This window comes from Piliocolobus tephrosceles, chromosome 5, assembly GCF_002776525.5.
Source record: "Piliocolobus tephrosceles isolate RC106 chromosome 5, ASM277652v3, whole genome shotgun sequence".
Taxonomy (NCBI): domain Eukaryota; kingdom Metazoa; phylum Chordata; class Mammalia; order Primates; family Cercopithecidae; genus Piliocolobus; species Piliocolobus tephrosceles.
Window position 1 is genome coordinate 82,637,256 of NC_045438.1, and position 18,061 is coordinate 82,655,316.

The 18,061-nt window shown below is 42.3% G+C and overlaps 1 protein-coding gene across 1 annotated transcript in view; it reads left to right on the forward strand.

Moving 5' to 3' along the window:
- Window positions 1-18,061, forward strand: part of MDN1 (midasin AAA ATPase 1) — a 188,262-nt gene that overhangs the window by 129,334 nt on the left and 40,867 nt on the right. The window contains exons 57-73 of the mRNA XM_023205283.2: window positions 293-524; window positions 856-982; window positions 1,541-1,711; window positions 3,982-4,196; window positions 4,565-4,952; window positions 6,371-6,480; window positions 7,422-8,127; window positions 9,753-9,914; window positions 10,445-10,718; window positions 11,817-12,052; window positions 12,439-12,534; window positions 13,172-13,266; window positions 13,587-13,708; window positions 14,607-14,753; window positions 15,574-15,683; window positions 16,638-16,711; window positions 17,204-17,402. Of these exons, the coding sequence (XP_023061051.2) occupies window positions 293-524; window positions 856-982; window positions 1,541-1,711; window positions 3,982-4,196; window positions 4,565-4,952; window positions 6,371-6,480; window positions 7,422-8,127; window positions 9,753-9,914; window positions 10,445-10,718; window positions 11,817-12,052; window positions 12,439-12,534; window positions 13,172-13,266; window positions 13,587-13,708; window positions 14,607-14,753; window positions 15,574-15,683; window positions 16,638-16,711; window positions 17,204-17,402 (3,464 nt within the window). The remainder of the gene's footprint in view (window positions 1-292; window positions 525-855; window positions 983-1,540; window positions 1,712-3,981; window positions 4,197-4,564; window positions 4,953-6,370; window positions 6,481-7,421; window positions 8,128-9,752; window positions 9,915-10,444; window positions 10,719-11,816; window positions 12,053-12,438; window positions 12,535-13,171; window positions 13,267-13,586; window positions 13,709-14,606; window positions 14,754-15,573; window positions 15,684-16,637; window positions 16,712-17,203; window positions 17,403-18,061) is intronic.

Consider the following 18,061-nt stretch of genomic DNA (forward strand, 5'->3'; position numbering starts at 1 on the left):
TAATAAGTTTTCCCTTAGATTTTTCTTTGCTGGGTAATGTGAGGGGTAAAGTATATATACCTTTAAATAAGTGTCAGGCATAGGGCTAAACTTCACATATATTTTTAATTCCATCAGTAGAATCATGTGGGTATTAATACCATTTCACAGATGAGAATCTCAAAGCCCCGGTTAAGGAGCTTAACTCCGGTTAGCTGAAGTTAAGCTTGCAGTCACCTAGCAGGTTGTTGAGAATCTAGAGGCTGTACTCTTGACCACTGTGCTCTAATACAACATTTGTCTCTTTGTCCAGATGAGTTGAAGAATTTTGTGCATGCTCACTGTTTAGAACTGAAAGCCAAAGGACTCTCACTTGGTTTTCTGGAGGAAAAGCATGGTGAAGCTTCCTCCCTGTCCTATCCAGACTTGACCTCTGTAATCCACCTCACCAGGAGTGTTCAATTGTGGCCTGCAAAGGAGTACCTGGCTATGCTTTGGCAGTACAAAGTGACAGCTGATTTTATGGCACAAGCTTGTCTCAGAAGGTAAACCATGCTTTTAGTTGTTTTCCTTGCGGGAACCTTTTTTCTTGATTATTCTGTGTATCTTATACCCATAAACAAACCACAGACTTGATGGGGATGGTTGCTGAAGCAGAGGGAAGTGATTTGCCATTTTGGAAAGCCAAAATTTATTGTAAGTTTTTTGCTAGTTTTGATTCTACTTTAAAAGTCACTGGGAATTTTATCAGTAGAGTTGTTCATTTTTAGATAAATGTACTGTAAGTTTTATGTTACACTTTCCCTAATGTAGCAGCTTTCTAGTAGTTCATTCATAGTCCATACCCCACCCTCTTCCTCTTTATTTTTGGAACAGATACAGCAAAAATCAACAACCCCAGATAAATGAGGAGATAAGTCATCTCATCTCATTTTGTCTTTATCACACACCAGTTGCACCTCAAGAGCTTCGAGATCTGTGGTCCTTGCTGCATCATCAGAAGGTAAAAATCACAACGAGACATAAGCCTCCTTTACACTACGAGTTGATTAGATTTTCTGTGACAAACTGGTTGCACAACATTTTATTTATTCTCAAAATTCCATGTTGGAAACCTCAGGTTTTTTTGAATTGCCTCTTAAAGGGAAGAATTTTAAATATTCTTTCATAGTAATTATGAGGGTGTATTACAACTCTTGTCACAGGAGTATTCATTTGGTTTCCATTTAACTGAGATGAAAATATTTGCTTCTTAAAATTTCCCAATTGCTCAAAAATATATTGTGAGAGTATTTTCTACTCTTCCTCTCTAATAAATTGAATGTGAATACTGGTACACTGGTTAATAGAATTTCATTAGTACAGCTTTAAATAAAACTGTAAACATGTCACATTCCTTGACCAAGATGACCGGGGTGACACAGAAAGAGAAAAATGTGGATTATTACCTTTAAACTTATGATAGTTGTAGATGGGTCTTAGAAGAAAGAGGACCTAATAACTTGATTTATGGAGTCTTTCTCAAATATTCTCTCTCACCTAATTATTCCTTTATTTCTAGGTGTCTCCTGAAGAAATTACATCTTTGTGGTCCGAGTTATTTAATTCCATGTTTATGTCTTTCTGGAACAGTACTGTGACCACAAATCCAGAGTACTGGCTAATGTGGAACCCTTTGCCTGGTATGCAGCAGAGGGAGGCATCCAAGTATGTTTTGGACTCCACATTGAAGGTTTGTTGGTCTAAATTATAAAAAATGTTTGATAGTGGCAAAAGAGTTTCTGAATGGATCTATCAATAAACATTTATTCCTAGCATAGAGTAGTAACTAAATAGGTGATTGCAACACTTTATTTTCTGCAGGATGTTAAATAAGCGTACTGTCAGTAAAAGTATACCATGTTAAATAATTTGTGAAATTCTGAGATAAGTCAAAAAAGGTTTTATTGAAAAAGTCTATATTTTTTAAATTAAAACATTTTCTCTCTGTAAAAACATTTAAACAATACAGATATATGTATATATAATATATAATTCATTAGAAATATCCACTCTGCTCTGTATCCTTCTGTTTATATATATTTTTATGTTAAATACATATGTAAACAAAAATAAGTACACATATATGTAATAGAAATGTGTATGTCATTCTAGCTTATTTTTAAAAGTTACTCCATTGTATCAATGTGCTTGAATTTATTTTAATCACTTATTGATAAAAGTGTTAAGTTTCTTGCATTTTCTCCCTCTCCCTATAATAAGCATGCCACACTGACTATCCTAGTATACGTCTTTGTTCACTTGTTGGAGCATTTCTGTGCATAAGTTATTAGAATTAGAATTGAATCCTTGGTCAGAGTGTCTACACATTAAAAACACAATTACGGTTATTATTAGACTGGAGATGTGGTTTTTGCTTTTCACTTTTTTAAAGATGTGAAGAGCCAGTGAAGAGGGAAGTCCTGAAGTCCTAGATGACCACAGTGAGGTTAATTTTCCTTTAACATAGAGATGAGGACCTGTTCTTCATCTGCTTGCCACACTAGGTGTTACAAACATTTCCAGTTGTTTCTGTCATATAGTTAAAAAGAATTCATTTGCACTTCTTTGATAAGTGTGAAGATTTAACATATTTTCACATTTATTGATCCCCTTTAGTTCTTCTCTGAATTTTCCAGTCATACTCGTGCTTTTAAAAAAAAAAAAAAAAAATTGGGTTTGTCGGCCTCTGTAGCTCACACCTATAATCCCAGCACTTTGGGAGGCTGAGGCGGGTGGATCATTTGAGGTCAGGAGTTCAAGACCAGCCTGGCCAACATGGTGAAACCCTGTCTCTACTGAAAACAAAAATCAGCTGGGCGGTAGTGGTGTGCACCTGAATCCCAGCTACTTGGGAGGCTGAGGCGGGAGAATTGCTTGGGCCTGGGAGGCGGAGGTGGCAGTGAGCCGAGATCGCGCCATTGCACTCCAGTCTGGGTGACAGAGTGAGACCCTGTTTCAAAAAAAAAAAGGGTTGTTCAGCATTAGTTTATTATCGAAGATCTTTTTATATATTATGGATATTAAGCCTTTGCCCAATATAGGTTGGAAGTATATTTCTAGTTTTCTGTCGTCTCTCAAGTTTGTTTTCTTATATGTCACAAGTTTTACAATTTTTTCCTTCCAAATATGCCAGTCCCTTCTACTTACTGACTTTAGTGTCATGCTTTTAAAAAATGTCTTGCTTCATCACCTCAAGAGTTCAAAACTATTTTCCATTATTTTCTCCTATATTTTTATTTTATGTTCAAATCTATTTCATCTGTATATGTTATTTTATGATATAGGGATGCAAATTTTTTCTTTTATACAAACAGATCCAAAAGCGATGTAGTAACACCATTTTGACTAATTCATCCTTTCCACTCTCATGTGAAATGCCTTATTGCCCCAAATGTTTTCAGATTTACTTGAACTCTATTCCATTCTTTTGCACTATCAAAATGGATTTATTATAAAACACCTCTCAAAGCCTTTAGTGATAAACTTTGGATCCCTGAGGGTTGTATGGCATTATACCGAGTTGACTATCACACACATTTGGCTGTCACCCTTTGACAACCCTTTGCTGTGGACAGCTATTACTGTGTCCCATTTAACAGTCTAAGGAGCACAGACAGTCTAAGGACATTTTGTCCCTGGCTCTTAAATTTGTCTCTCACTCCTTTCCTTGCACCCTGAGTTGGCTCTCATCCGCCTGCAGTGTCTCTTTCCCTTCTGCAAGAATGTTCTCCCCGATTCCTAGGTTTGCAGGCTTTCCTCATGCATCGCTAAAGCATGGAGTCCACTTTCATTTAAGGTATACTAACCCATTCTGTTCTTCTAGTCCAATCTCTGAGTGATGCTTACCTGTTCCAAGCAACCTGAACTGTCTCTTTCTTTCCTCTCAGGTTCCCTAATGCTGCTTCTGGAAATTGTCTTAGTTAATTTCTAAAAGTTACTGACTCTTTTCTTGTTCTTTAGGGCCCTGGCAATCTCAATAGACCCATATTCTCTAAGTGCTGCTTTGAAGTCTTAACCAGCAGCTGGAGAGCAAGTCCCTGGGATGTGAGTGGCCTCCCCATCCTGTCCTCCTCTCACGTGACCCTAGGAGAGTGGGTTGAGAGAACCCAGCAGCTCCAGGACATCAGTTCGATGCTTTGGACTAACATGGCTATCTCTTCGGTAGCAGAATTCAGGTATTCCCTCGTCCTGGAAAGCAGACTGTAAAGTTCCTGTCTTTTCTCCAGAGCATGGAGCAAAGACCCAGTGAGAACTTCCTTCTGTAGTGGCTATTTCTGGTGTTTGAAGTGAGGGTATTTTCTGCCTGAATTAGCATGTTTTCAGGCTACCATGAACTGGCTGGTTCGTCTGTCAGTTTTAGGCGTATTGTGATCAAGAGGGTGAACTTAGTAAACCAAATAAGACCATGTGAGAACAGAAGTTCACCTCCACATATTGATGCTGCATTCTGTGGTTATCATTTCTTGAGAGAATTATAGTATATGAAAAGGAATGCTTTTTGATACAGTACAAACCTTTCAGTGCTTTCTTATTGTCGCCACAGACGCACGGATTCCCAACTCCAGGGGCAGGTGCTGTTCCGGCACCTGGCAGGCCTAGTAGAGCTACTACCAGAGTCCCAGCGGCAGGAGTACATGCAGAACTGTGAGCAGCTGCTGCTTGGGAGCAGCCAGGCCTTCCAGCATGTGGGCCAGACACTTGGGGACATGGCTGGTCAGGAGGCGCTGCCCAAGGAACTGATCTGCCAATTGCTCACCTCCCTGCACCACCTTTTTGGTGAAGGGGAGAGTAAGAGGAGCCTGTCTGAGCCAGCCCAGCGTGGGAGCCTCTGGGTGAGCCTCGGCTTGCTCCAAATTCAGACATGGCTTCCGCAGGCACGCTTTGACCCTGCGGTGAAGAGGGAGTACAAGCTCAATTACGCCAAGGAAGAGGTATGGAAGGCAAGAGTTTGGAGCATGGGCTGCCTCACTGACGTGCTGGGTTTGCTTATTGTATTACTCCTTTTATTCCCTTTTGGGTGCTCAGATCATCAGAAGCATGATATTGCATAAGCTGCCTTGTGACTTCCTAGGAGTCTGTTTGAGAGACTGTATTTCCCCCTTTGAGAGTTCCCCTGACTATACTCAGGCTCTGGGAGGAGCCCTTCCTAACATTCTGAGGTCTCTGCCAATAGGTGCAGTGGGCAGAGGGCAGGTAGAAAACCCGAGCCATTGTCAGAAATAGTGGCATCTCTCACTATCTCTGGACTCTCTCTGCCTGAGCTCAGTTTTGGGTATTTGGGTTTTTCTTTTGGTTTGTTTGTTTGTTTTTGAAATGGAGCCTGGCTTTATCGTCCAGGCAGGAGTGTAGTGGCATGATCTCGGCTCACTGCAACCTCCGCCTCCTGGGTTCAAGCAATTCTCTGCTTCAGCCTCTTGAGTAGCTGGGATTATAAGAACCTGCCACCACGCCTGGCTAATTTTTGTATTTTTAGTAGGGATGGGGTTTCACCATCTTGGCCAGACTGGTCTTGAACTCCTGACCTCAAGTGATCCACCCACGTTGGCCTCCCAAAGTGGTGGGATTACAGACGTGAGCCACCATGCCCAACCTGGATTTGGATATTTCTTTAGATAGAATATAGTATCCCTATGTCCTAGGAATTTTGAACCTATTGGTGCTTGCTATCTAAAACTCAAGAATCAAGTAGAGGCTGGATGTGGTGGCCTCACCCTGTAATCCCAGCACTTTGGGGGGCTGAAGTGGGAGGAGCACTTGAGCCAGGAGTTCGAGACTAACCTGAGCAACAACATAGTAAGATCCCTGTCTCTACAAAAAAAGCTGGGTGTGGTGGCATGTGCTTGTAGTACCAGCTACTCCCGAGGCTAAAGCAGGATGATCACTTGAGCCTAGGCGGTGGGGGGTCAAGGGTTTGGTAAGCCATGATTGCGCCATTGCACTCCAGCTGAGCTACAGGCTGAGAACCTGTCTTAAAAAAGAATCAAGTTGATTTGGGTAATGTAGTATCTCCTGCTATTTGAAGTTTTGAACCAAGTTCAGGAACTAAATACATTAAGATAATGGTACGTTAGTACATGTTTTGAAGAAGGAAAATTATATTAGTTTGAGTGAAGGCTAAGCTCTTATAGCAGAGAGACTAAAAAATTCAGTGGTGTAAATAAGATTGTTTCTTTCCCCTCACAACTCTGATGTGAGTGATCTAGATTAATGGAGCAGAGCCACCTTTCCTTGGGTCATTCAGGAACCCAGATTCCTTCCATCTTGTTCCTCTACGTGTCCCCAGAACATTGTCCTCATGTGCATGGTCATAGCTGGGACACAGTGGACTAGTTTCTCTCTTTTCCATTAGTTACACCAACTGCAGTGTGAATGGAAGACCCGGAACCTGTCATCCCAGCTGCAGACTGGAAGAGACCTGGAAGATGAAGTCGTTGTCAGCTACTCTCATCCTCACATCAGGTACCACAGCAAAGTGATTATTTGTTTCGGGGATTATTGACTGTCCTTTTGGTGGAGTTGACCTTTGCAATGTAATTATAGTGTGAGTAGAAGTGATAATACACACCTCTAAATTACATTAGCAATTAGATCCCAAAGCCTTGTTTATAGTCAGGAAAAATATATGCCTTGTGAAAGGAGGGGAGGGGGGCTATTCAAGGCGTGTGTTCGCATGGAACCAAGATGTTTGAAGCCAAAACTTAGTCTCAGCATAGAAGAAGTGGGGTGTGATTGTATGCACTATATTTCTCTGCTATTCTTGGCTATAGCTCTGTTAGTAAGAAATAACGGTACGGGTTGGGGATCCCTTATCCAAAATGCCTGGGACCAGAAGTGTTTTGGATTTGGGGTTTGTTTTTTTTCTTCAGATTTTGGAATATTTATACCAGTTGAGCATCCCAGGTCTGAAAATCTGGAATCCAAAATACTCTAATGAGCATTTTCTTTAAGTGTCATATTGACTGGCAGTCAAAAAGTTGGAAGCATTTTGGATATTTGGATTTGGGATGCTCAGCCTGTATAGTCTAGTAGGTTCTGAGTTCCAGTCCTACTCCTGACCTTTGGTTTTAGATATTGGGTAGATCACTTAATGCCTTAAATCTCAGTGTCCGTATCAGCATAAGAAGAATAATTGTAGTTATCTACTCCAGTGAGTCATGATGAGGCTTCAGTAAGATATGCATCTGAGCACCAGCAACATACATGACACAGTAACTGCTATGTAAATGTTAACCATTTTCATTAACTAATTGTCGGTATTATTATCACAACTGAGATGATATTGGAAATACTATTTAGCAGCAGCTGATATTTCTTCCTTCTGTTTTCCTAGCTGAGGATTCAATCTAGATTTGCTGCTCTTCTTCTGACATAATTTGCATATTGTGTTAATTTCCCTTTAGGCTGCTGCGCCAAAGGATGGATCGGCTGGATAATGTAACCTGTCGCCTGTTGAAGAAACAGGCCTTCAGACCCCAGCTGCCTGCTTATGAGTCCCTGGTGCAGGAGATCCACCACTACGTCACTAGTATCGCCAAGGCCCCTGCCGTTCAGGATCTGCTCACACGGCTCCTGCAGGCCCTCCACATGGATGGGCCACGGTCTGCCCAAGTAGCCCACAGCCTTCTAAAGGAGGAGGCCTCTTGGCAGCAGTCACACCACCAGTTCCGGAAGCGGCTGGCAGAGGAGTACACCTTCTATCCAGATGCCGTGAGCCCACTGCAGGCATCCATATTGCAGTTACAACATGGCATGAGGCTGGTGGCCTCTGAGCTCCACACCTCACTCTACAGCAGTATGGTTGGTGCAGACAGGCTGGGGACCCTGGCCACAGCCTTGCTGGCTTTCCCATCGGTGGGCCCCACCTTCCCCACTTACTACGCTCATGCAGACACTTTGTGCTCAGTGAAATCTGAGGAGGTTCTACGAGGCCTTGGGAAGCTAATCATCAAGTGCTCAGGAGGAAAGGAGCTGGAAGGCAAGGGCCAGAAAGCCTGTCCCACTCGGGAGCAGCTGCTGATGAATGCTCTCCTTTACCTGCGCTCCCATGTGTTATGCAAGGGAGAGTTGGACCAGAGGGCCCTGCAGCTCTTCAGACACGTGTGTCAGGTGAGCCATCTCTGGGAGGCCTGCCCTGCCCGCCCTCCTGCAGAGAGTCAGGTTCACAGCAGGGCCGCCTGCAGGACATTAGCATGCCTAGAGATACACAGATAGTGTCGTTGGGGCGTGGGCATTCTGTTTTCTGTTCCTTCTTTTCCTCTGTTTACCTATCATGTTTGGGGACCGTTGCCTCTCAATTTTTAAAAGATTAAACAAAAAAAATGAGAGCACCCTTTTTTATACACTACACATGTGTTCTCCTAGTTTGTCAGTTGTCTTTTGACTTTGTTTATGGTAATTTAGCCAGATACTTACGTCAACCACATTAAGATGTTCCCTTATTAATACAAGTAATTTGCTCTCATTGTATGCAATTAAGAGAATACTAAAATTTCTAATGATCCTACCACTTAAAGCTGTATAAATGGTGCTAACATATCAGGTATCCCATTCCAGGCTTGCTTGTGTGTGTGTATATATATATTAATATTTACCTGTAGCTGTATGTCTATGACACTCTAAATTTTTAAAACTTTGTTCCAGTGGCTTACAAATTTTTTTTTTTAGTAGCAACAGCTTTTAAAAAATACAAATCTTAGCATAATTAACAGAAAAAAAGAGTTGCTCCAGTTGAGGTAGATTCTAATCCCCCGCCGAGCCCCTGAGACATGTCCTTAAATTGCTACAAAATGTACAACAAACCACTAATAAAGTTTATTCTATTTGATAACTCTATTTGGTTTTAAAAACTTCATGTATAGTGATTATTTTTCTATTATTCTGTATTCTTTACCTGCTTCATATTTAGTGACTGCCAAGTATTCTATTGTATGTTTATGCCACAAGTAATTTAACTATTTTCCTATCACTGAACATTTACATTTGTATATACTTTTTTATACTTTTTACTATTTTGCCCCGCCCCCCCAAACATAAAAAAAAACCCAATGCCACAGTAAATAGTCTCACAGGTATATATTTGGATACAAATTTTAGAGATCAGGATTGCTGGGACAAAGACTAAACACACTTCTTAGGCTTTACATGCAAATTACCTTCCTAGATGGTGGGTGCTTATTTCCTCAACCTCAGCAGTACTGGATGGTTCTTTAATTTACAGTTTTTGCCAGTTTAAAGATCTAAAATCTTAGAAGTGGTAGGGAATTTCAGAAGTGTCTGGTAAGACACATTCCAGTTTTGCCTGATTGGTGCCCTTTGACCACCCAGTCCCTAGTCTAACTGTTTCTTTTCTGAACCCCTTGGCCAGCTCCTTGGGGTGCCACCCAAGTGCTATCTGAACCACAGCCCTCTCATGGCCAACCCTGAGTCCGTCCTTGTTACAAAGCACCTTTATCTCTTGACAGGAAGTTCCTATTAGCTGTACTGTGGCAAGTTTTACACCTTCAAAATTACAATGACACAGCAGGGGGAATCTAGGAAACTGGTTGCCGAGGCTACACACTTGGAAAACAAAACTCATTTGCTCTTTATTACATGGAATTTAGTTCTTGGATGTTGGCTTTTGTTTGTTTTTGAGTCATGATACTTTCATTTTCACGAGAAATTAATAGCAAATCTTGCCTTTGTGAGTGCCTCAGCAAGGAAAGCTCAGCTTCTGTCTATGTGACTTTCAGGAAATCATCAATGAGTGGGATGAGCAGGAACGCATAGCCCAAGAGAAGGCTGAGCAGGAAAGCAGCCTATATAGATACAGAAGCAGGAACTCTAGGACAATCCTGAGCGAAGAGGAGGAGGAAGAACGGGAGTTCAGAAAACAGTTCCCCCTGCATGAAAAGGTAGGACAGTGGTGGCAGGGTTTGTTTTGGAATGAATTCCTTTGATGCCATATACATTCCCTCTGATGGCTTTCTCTCTCTTTCTCTTTCTGTCTCTCTCTATGTATGTATTTTAGACACTGGGTCTTGCTGTATCACCCAGGCTGGAGTGCAGTGGTGCAATCACAGCTCACTGCAGCCTCAAACTCCTGAGCTCAAACAATCCTCCCAAGTAGCTATGACTGCATGCGCATGCTACCACACCCTGCCAGTTTTTATATTTTTTACAGAGACAGGGTCTCAGTATTTCACCCAGGCTGTCTCAAACTCCTGACCTCAAGTGATCCTCCCGCCTCGGCCTCCCAAAGCACAGGGATTACAGGTGTGAGCCACTGTGCCCAGCCTGTAGTCTTTTAAAATATATTTTAATACATATATTAGTCCTATTTCATTTTCTCAATCATTCTTATGCTTTTTTCTTTCTTCCTTTTAGTCTGATTAGAAGTAGATTCTGATTTTTAAAAGTTCAATTGCTCTAATGCTATTTATAGGACTTTGCAGATATTTTGGTACAGCCAACGTTAGAGGAGAACAAAGGAACTTCAGATGGGCAAGAAGAGGAAGCAGCCACAAACCCAGCTCTCCTCTCCCAGAATTCAATGCAGGCGGTAATGCTGATACACCAGCAGTTGTGTCTCAACTTTGCTCGATCCCTCTGGTATCAACAGACTCTGCCGCCACATGAAGCAAAGCATTACCTCAGCCTGTTTCTGTCTTGCTATCAGACTGGGGCATCGCTTGTGACACACTTCTACCCCCTGATGGGTATAGTAGTTTACTTTTGTTATGCAGTTGGCAAATCAAAGCAAATGCAAATAGATGCTGTTGCTACTTCTGTAACAATCGCACTCACGAATTTCCTGTTTTCGTGTAATTCCTTATTGGAGTTTCCTTGGCTTAAAGAACTTAAGCTGATTCAAGAAAATTTTTTAGGATTCTGTAATAAGATGGATTTTCATGAGTGTACAAATGGGTCAAGAAAAGGATGGATTTTTATTGTTTCGATCCTTTGGGGGGAGGGATTAATAAGGATAAGGACTTAAGTGTGTGTGTGTGTTTGTGTGTGTGTGTGTTTTCCTTAGCATTATTTCTGCTTGCTGTCAAATAGCGTTAGTGCTTTTCAAATGAAATAATATATACCTGGGAGCAACCAGTCTCGTGGAATATGGTTTAATAGTTGGTTCAGTGCAGTTTCCTACATGATTTCATGGCATTATTTCATACAAGTAGGAAGGAGGCTTTAAGTTTCCTTTCTGTTTACCTAGAATAGGTATAAAAACTGGGAATTTGGATGCAGTGAATTAACCCCTACACCATTTTGTTTATACCTAGGCAGTTTCTGACTTCCTTTGCGTATTCTAGAAACTTGAGAGCTTTAGGTAGCTACCATAGTATTAGGATTACAGTTCTCTAGGCCAGTATTGCTTTGGGGGAGAATAGCATTCATCAGTCCCCAATTAGTTCATTGTTGCTGATTCATTTATTTATGTATTCATTTATTTTTTTGAGACAGAGTCTTGCTCTGTTGCTCAGGCTGGAGTGCAGTGGCACGATCTCAGCTCACTGCAACCTCTGCCTCCCAGGTTCAAGCAATTCTTGTGCCTTAGCTCCCCAAGAAATTGGGATTACAGGCACAAGCATGTCTGGTTCATGTTTGTATTTTTAGTAGAAATGAGGTTTCACCATATTGGCCAGGATGGTCTCAAACTCCTGGCCTCAAGCGATCTGCCTGTCTCGGCCTCCCAAATTGCTAGAATTACAGACATGAGCCACTGTGCCTGGCCACGTTACTGACATCTTTTTGACATGCTGATGGATCAACTTACTGAGTTCACTGACTTTACCGTGATGTTAACTTCACAGGAGTTGAACTGAATGACCGACTCTTGGGAAGCCAACTTTTGGCCTGCACCCTCTCCCATAACACACTCTTTGGGGAGGCACCCTCAGACCTGATGATGAAACCTGATGGGCCCTATGACTTCTACCAGCATCCCAATGTTCCAGAAGCCCGGCAGTGTCAACCTGTGCTTCAAGGTTTCTCAGAGGCTGTCAGTCACTTGCTACGGGACTGGCCAGAACACCCAGCGCTTGAACAGGTAGGGCAGCTGTTGAGGAAGGAATGCTCACAGTACTGAATCTGCAAGGAGGATGCAGCCTCACCATTATCCCTGGGGGCACCCCCTTGCACATGCATACGTATAAACAAAAGCAGTTCAGTGAGATGCTACTTACTAACTGTAGGATGAACATACCAGTTTTGTATTTCTCTTTTATAAATGATGTTTGGGGATTCTGTTAATTGTATTTGTTGGTTAGGAGTTGCTGACCACATAATAAAATGTTGCCATGTTGCTCTGTTTATTCAGAGGTGTTTTAAAAGTAGAGAATTGTGGGGAAACTTCTGGTCAGGACTCTCTTCAGTACCCTGTGACTTTGGATCACTGGTATTCCTACTGAGATACCCAGATCTTTATTTCTGCAGCTCCTGGTTGTAGTGGACAGAATTCGTAATTTCCCACTTTCCAGTCCCATCTCAAAGTTCCTGAATGGCTTAGAGATCCTTCTGGCAAAGGCACAGGTGAGCTAATCCCTCTCTTCCTCATTTTTGTTGGTGGTCAGTTGGCAAAAAGATGTATCCTGTGGCACCTTTGTTGTTAGACAGAAAATTATAGTTTCGGCTGGAAAAAGGTAAACATCTTTAGTTTTTCTGGCATGGGGTGAGATCATTGCCAGTGAGGCCGTTGCCCCTGTGGTGAGGTTTAGCTGCCTTGCCTTTTATCCAGTGGGATGCAGTATCCACCAGTAATGAGGGTGCACTCCTTCCGGCCTTCCAGGGGGGCCTTGAGTCCAACTGAGTGCCCACATACACTATCCCCTTCAGTGCCTTCATGGCCTGAGTCAGCTGTTGCCTCCTCATTGGACAGGAAAGGGCCACATGTCTTTGTTCTAGGTCAGATAGCAAACAGCACAAATTCAGACTCCAGTCTGTAAACACTGTGCTTTTTTGCCAGCCTCTAAACTTGGCTCTGGTGGAGTTCTGTCATGTGAACAGAAAGAACTTGAAGCTAGATACACTAAATTCATTCCTGCAGTTGGTACAAGTTGTTTAAGGGCCCAGTAGTCTTCAGTCAAGCAAAGTTCAAGATGTTCTTGAGGGAGGAGGTGATTATGGCATTGAATAATGTCCATAGTAAATTTTATCTTTGTTTCTTTAGGATTGGGAGGAAAATGCAAGTCGAACTTTGTCTTTGCGGAAACATCTTGATTTGATCAGTCAGATGATCATTCGGTGGCGTAAACTGGAGCTGAAGTAAGTGACTCTCCTTCCCTCTCCTAAACTTACATTGTGAGGGCTTTTGTTTTTTGCTAGTTTAAATTTCTTCAGGATTTATATAGTATTACAGCTACAGAATGTGCTTTTCAGTTATTAATCACAGCATTAACAGTAGGGCATTAAAATCACCTGAATACAGTCCAGACAACAGCATATATTCTTGAGGGAGGAAACTGGGTGACTCCTCCATCTCCATTTGGGAGGAGAGGATAGTGAGCATGTAGCCTCTGCATCTCTGGTGTCAGATATTTCAAATGGGTTACCCCAAATGCCTCCTTGGCTTCTTCTCATTTCAGCTGCTGGTCCATGAGTTTGGATAATACTATGAAGCGCCACACCGAGAAATCAACCAAGCACTGGTTCTCCATCTATCAAATGCTTGAGAAGCACATGCAGGAACAAACAGAAGAACAGGAAGGTAATGCCTGGCAATACATTTCCTGCCCACTTAGAGCTTCCCAGCTAAATGGAGTGCTGCAAAGTGTAAGATTTTCCTGTTCCCGCTTCTCCTGCTACACTGATTTCATGGGAATGCCTCTTACTTGACTTCATGATATTTTTGAGATGTCAGCCAAGAAAACTGTAAATCGTGCTTGTCTAACTGAGAGAATAATAACAAAAGTCTGAGAGGTTTAAATGTCTTCTCCAGAAGTCTAGAGAACCAGTCATATGATAAGGTTTCCTTCTTCTCTATGTCCATGATAGAAGTCAACTGAAAGTTGACTTTTTGGTAGGTAGTAGCCAATATGCTTGAATGAACAGTCTTTTTTTTTTATACTTGTGACAAGCATCTTATAATTCATTTTCATAATTTGCTGTGAGTGCATTTAACACATGCCCTGTGTGCAGCGGCTACTTTTATTTGTTTATATTTATTTATTTTTGTCTTGCTCTGTTGCCCAGGCTGGAGTACAGTGGTGCGATCCCATCTCACTGCACCCTCCGCCTCCCAGGCCCAAGCGAGTCTCTCCTACTTGAGCCTCCTGAGTAGCTGAGATTACTGGTGCCCACCACCATACCTGACTAATTTTTGTATTTTTAGTAGAGACGAGGTTTCACCATGTTGGCCAGGCTGGTTTTGAACTCCTTACCTCAAATGATCCGCCCGCCTTGGCCTCCCAGAGTGCTGGGATTACAGGCATGAGCCACCACACCTGGCCTGCTACTTTTAAATCAGCTTAGAATTTAGCCGTGGTCCTTGCTTGAGAGCTTCACATTGTGATGTCTAACTCTTGGCCATCCATAGTATCCCAAATAGATTGCGTGCACGTCATGGTTGAAGGAACATATATATTTTCCTCTTTGAATTTTTAAAGATGACAAACAGATGACCTTGATGTTGTTGGTCAGCACGTTACAAGCATTTATTGAAGGATCCTCGCTGGGAGAGTTCCATGTGCGACTTCAGATGTTACTGGTTTTCCATTGTCACATCTTGCTGATGCCACAGGTTGAAGGAAAGGGTGAGGATTTCTTTTTTCCCTTTCCTTTAACATTGCATTACTAAAATGAGTTAGGCTTTGAATTTTCTACATGAGACAGATGCCTCGTTGCACTCTAGGTTTTAAATAAGACATAGTTAGGTTTAATGCGATTCACATTAGATGTAGAGAAGAACATTCAAAATGAGGTGCAGATGACTAGTGAGCTCTGGCAGAAGTAAATTGCCAGGTGAAGATCTAAGGATCTAGCATGTTGAGGCAGCACATCTCTCTGTCTAGACACTATAAATGTCCTGCTAAGCTGCTGCTTGATCCAGGCCATTATTAGTTTCTTTCATCCAGTGAAAGCACTGCCAATCATCAGGGAACTGCACATAAAACTGCCCGCTGTCAAGTACTATCACTGACCACAGCAATTGGAATAAAAGTCTCACTACAAGATGAGTATAGATTGTACGTGAATGAGCATTTGAGGTGAACTGCTTAATATGCCATCTTTTTAAAAAAGCTCAGTTTCTGCTGATTTTACAATAAGATTCACAGAAAGAATTTGACATTGATTTTAGAAGAACCTAGGAGTACATCATCTTCAAGAAAAAAAAGTGCAAAAAAACATCTGTTATAAGCAGAAGTGAAAAATAGGGGAGTGTTGACAGCCTGCATCTCTGAGAAATGCTAAACTCAGACAGGATCCCTAAATAACATGCCTGTGAAACTCAGTGTAATCTCATGGCATAGAGAGTAATGAGGAAGGATTATCACTGAAATATGAAGGCCACAGCTGGCACCAGTAGCACATGCAGCAAGTGTGGTGTTTTTGTTTCCTTTTCATTTCTTCCAGATTCACTTTGCAGTGTTCTATGGAATTTGTACCATTATTACAAGCAATTCTTTGACCGGGTCCAGGCCAAAATTGTGGAACTTCGTTCCCCCCTAGAAAAAGAACTTAAAGTAAGATGAACAGCTGTCGTGATCACTCTTGGGAGGACAAAATCAGCAAATTCTCTTTCGTTAACCCTGTTGTCCATTTAACACTGAGGCAGGGACCTAGGGGAATACAGGAAAGCATTGCCACTGCTAGGGAGGATGGCAATATGTACATCGGTGGCATTGACTTTTTTTGTCACCTGCAGAGTGTGTGAGGGATTGGTGGAGTGGCCAGTCAGAGCCTCCTCAGAGGACTGCCACAGAAATCTGTTTGTGCTCCCCTGGTCTTGCCCAGGCCTGTCTCCCACCTCAGAGCTATGCCATGTCGTGCTGGTCCACACACCATTGAATTACCACAGAGGAAGGAGGGACCTCTCTTTTTGATATTCCCAGTGGTTGTGGAACCAACCATTTTACAAGGGACGTGACTAACTTGGCGGTTCCTAAGCTGGAGTGTATGTCAGGTGACTTAGTGACTGTAGCAGCTCTCTCTCTTTTTTTTTTTTTTATATCACTTTGAGACCAAAACGTGTTGTTTTTGTTTTTTGAGACCGAGTCTCGCTCTGTTGCCTAGGCGGGAGTGCAGTGGCACGATCTCAGCTCACTGCAGCCTCTGCCTCCCGGGTTCAAGCAATTCTCCTGCCTCAGCCTCCTGAGTAGCTGGGATTACAGGTGCACGCCACCAAGCCCAGCTATTTTTTCTATTTTTAGTAGAGACGGGGTTTCACCATGTTGGCCAGGATGGTCTTAATCTCCTGACCTTGTGATCTGCCCACTGTGGCCTCCCAAAGTGTTGGGATTACAGGTGTGAGCCACCACACCTGGCCCATGGTTTCTTTTTCAGACTTGTTTTACTTGTTCACTGACACACAGTCCTGTGTTTGGGATAGAGTGGGTCTTTGCTGAACAGAAATCTAGAAAGAAACAGAATCACAGTAGCTTTATAAAGCCATTTCTTGAACATCATTTATCTTACAGGAATTTGTTAAGATTTCCAGGTGGAATGATGTCAGCTTCTGGTCCATTAAACAATCTGTAGAAAAGACACACAGGTAATCCGTCTTTTAAAACTGGGGACAACCAAAATAGAATTTTTGTGGTTGGGAGCAAGACTACATAGTTACCATAACCTGACTTAATATTAAGTGTGTTAAACTTCTCAAAAAACACTTAAGATTGTTTTGATGTTGCTTTCAACACCACCCTCTTCTTCTCTGAGCAAAGTCTACCTGCAGTAAGGATTGGTGTGCCTTGAGACAAAGCAGGCTATGTCTCAAGTCTTCTGTCACCCACTAGCTGTATACTTTGAGCAAAGCAATCCCATGCTTTCTGGCTTTAGTTTCTCTTCTAGAAAAGGAGGATAACAATAACTGCCATACTTTTTCTCCTAAAAATAAAACAACTGTTAATATTTAAGGAGATCACTGTATATAAAAGGTACAGGGTATTAAATTATGTATGGATGCATGATCATGTATTTTTTGTATTCCTTCACTTGCTAATCCAATTTTTTTCTTCTTATCTCTGTGATTACCTGGGGACAGGACCCTCTTTAAATTCATGAAGAAATTTGAAGCAGTCCTGAGTGAACCCTGCCGGTCATCCCTGGTGGAGAGCGACAAGGAAGAACAGCCTGACTTTTTGCCCAGGCCAACAGATGGAGCTGCAGTTGAACCGTCTTCCATTCAGAATCTGAACAGGGCACTGAGGGAGACCCTGTTAGCTCAACCAGCAGCTGGGCAGGTACTTGGTTGTGGGACAGTGCTGGCTTATTCCCAGGCCGGTCAAGTGGGATCTGTGTGTTATGTGCAAGGCATGCCTCAGTACTAGACAAGAAAATGCCTTTGAAATCTTGTTCTTTGGACATATATAGTATGTATTTGTTTGCCTGATTTCCCTGCAAAATAAGGCAAAAAATCTTGATCTCATTGGTAAAAGGTTTTTTTTGTTTTGTTTTGTTTTGTTTTTTTTGAGACAGAGTCTCACGCTGTTGCCCAGGCATGATTATGGCTGACTGCAGTCTCAACCTCCTGGGCTCAAATGATCCTTCCATGTCAACCTCCTGAGTGCTGGGACCACAGGCACATGCCACCATACCCGGCTAATTTTTTTTTTTATTTTTTGTAGAGATGAGGTCTCACTTTGTTGCCCAGGCTGGTCTCGAACTTGTAGTCTTTTTTTTTTTTTTTTGAGATGGAGTCTTGCCCTGTCGCCCAGGCTGGAGTGCAGTGATGTGATCTTGGCTCACTGCAAGCTCCGCCTCCTGGGTTCACGCCATTCTCCTGCCTCAGCCTCCCGAGTAGCTGGGACTATAGGTGCCTGCCACCTCGCCCGGCTAATTTTTTGTATTTTTTAGTAGAGATGGGGTTTCACCATGTTAGCCAGGAAGGTCTGAATCTCCT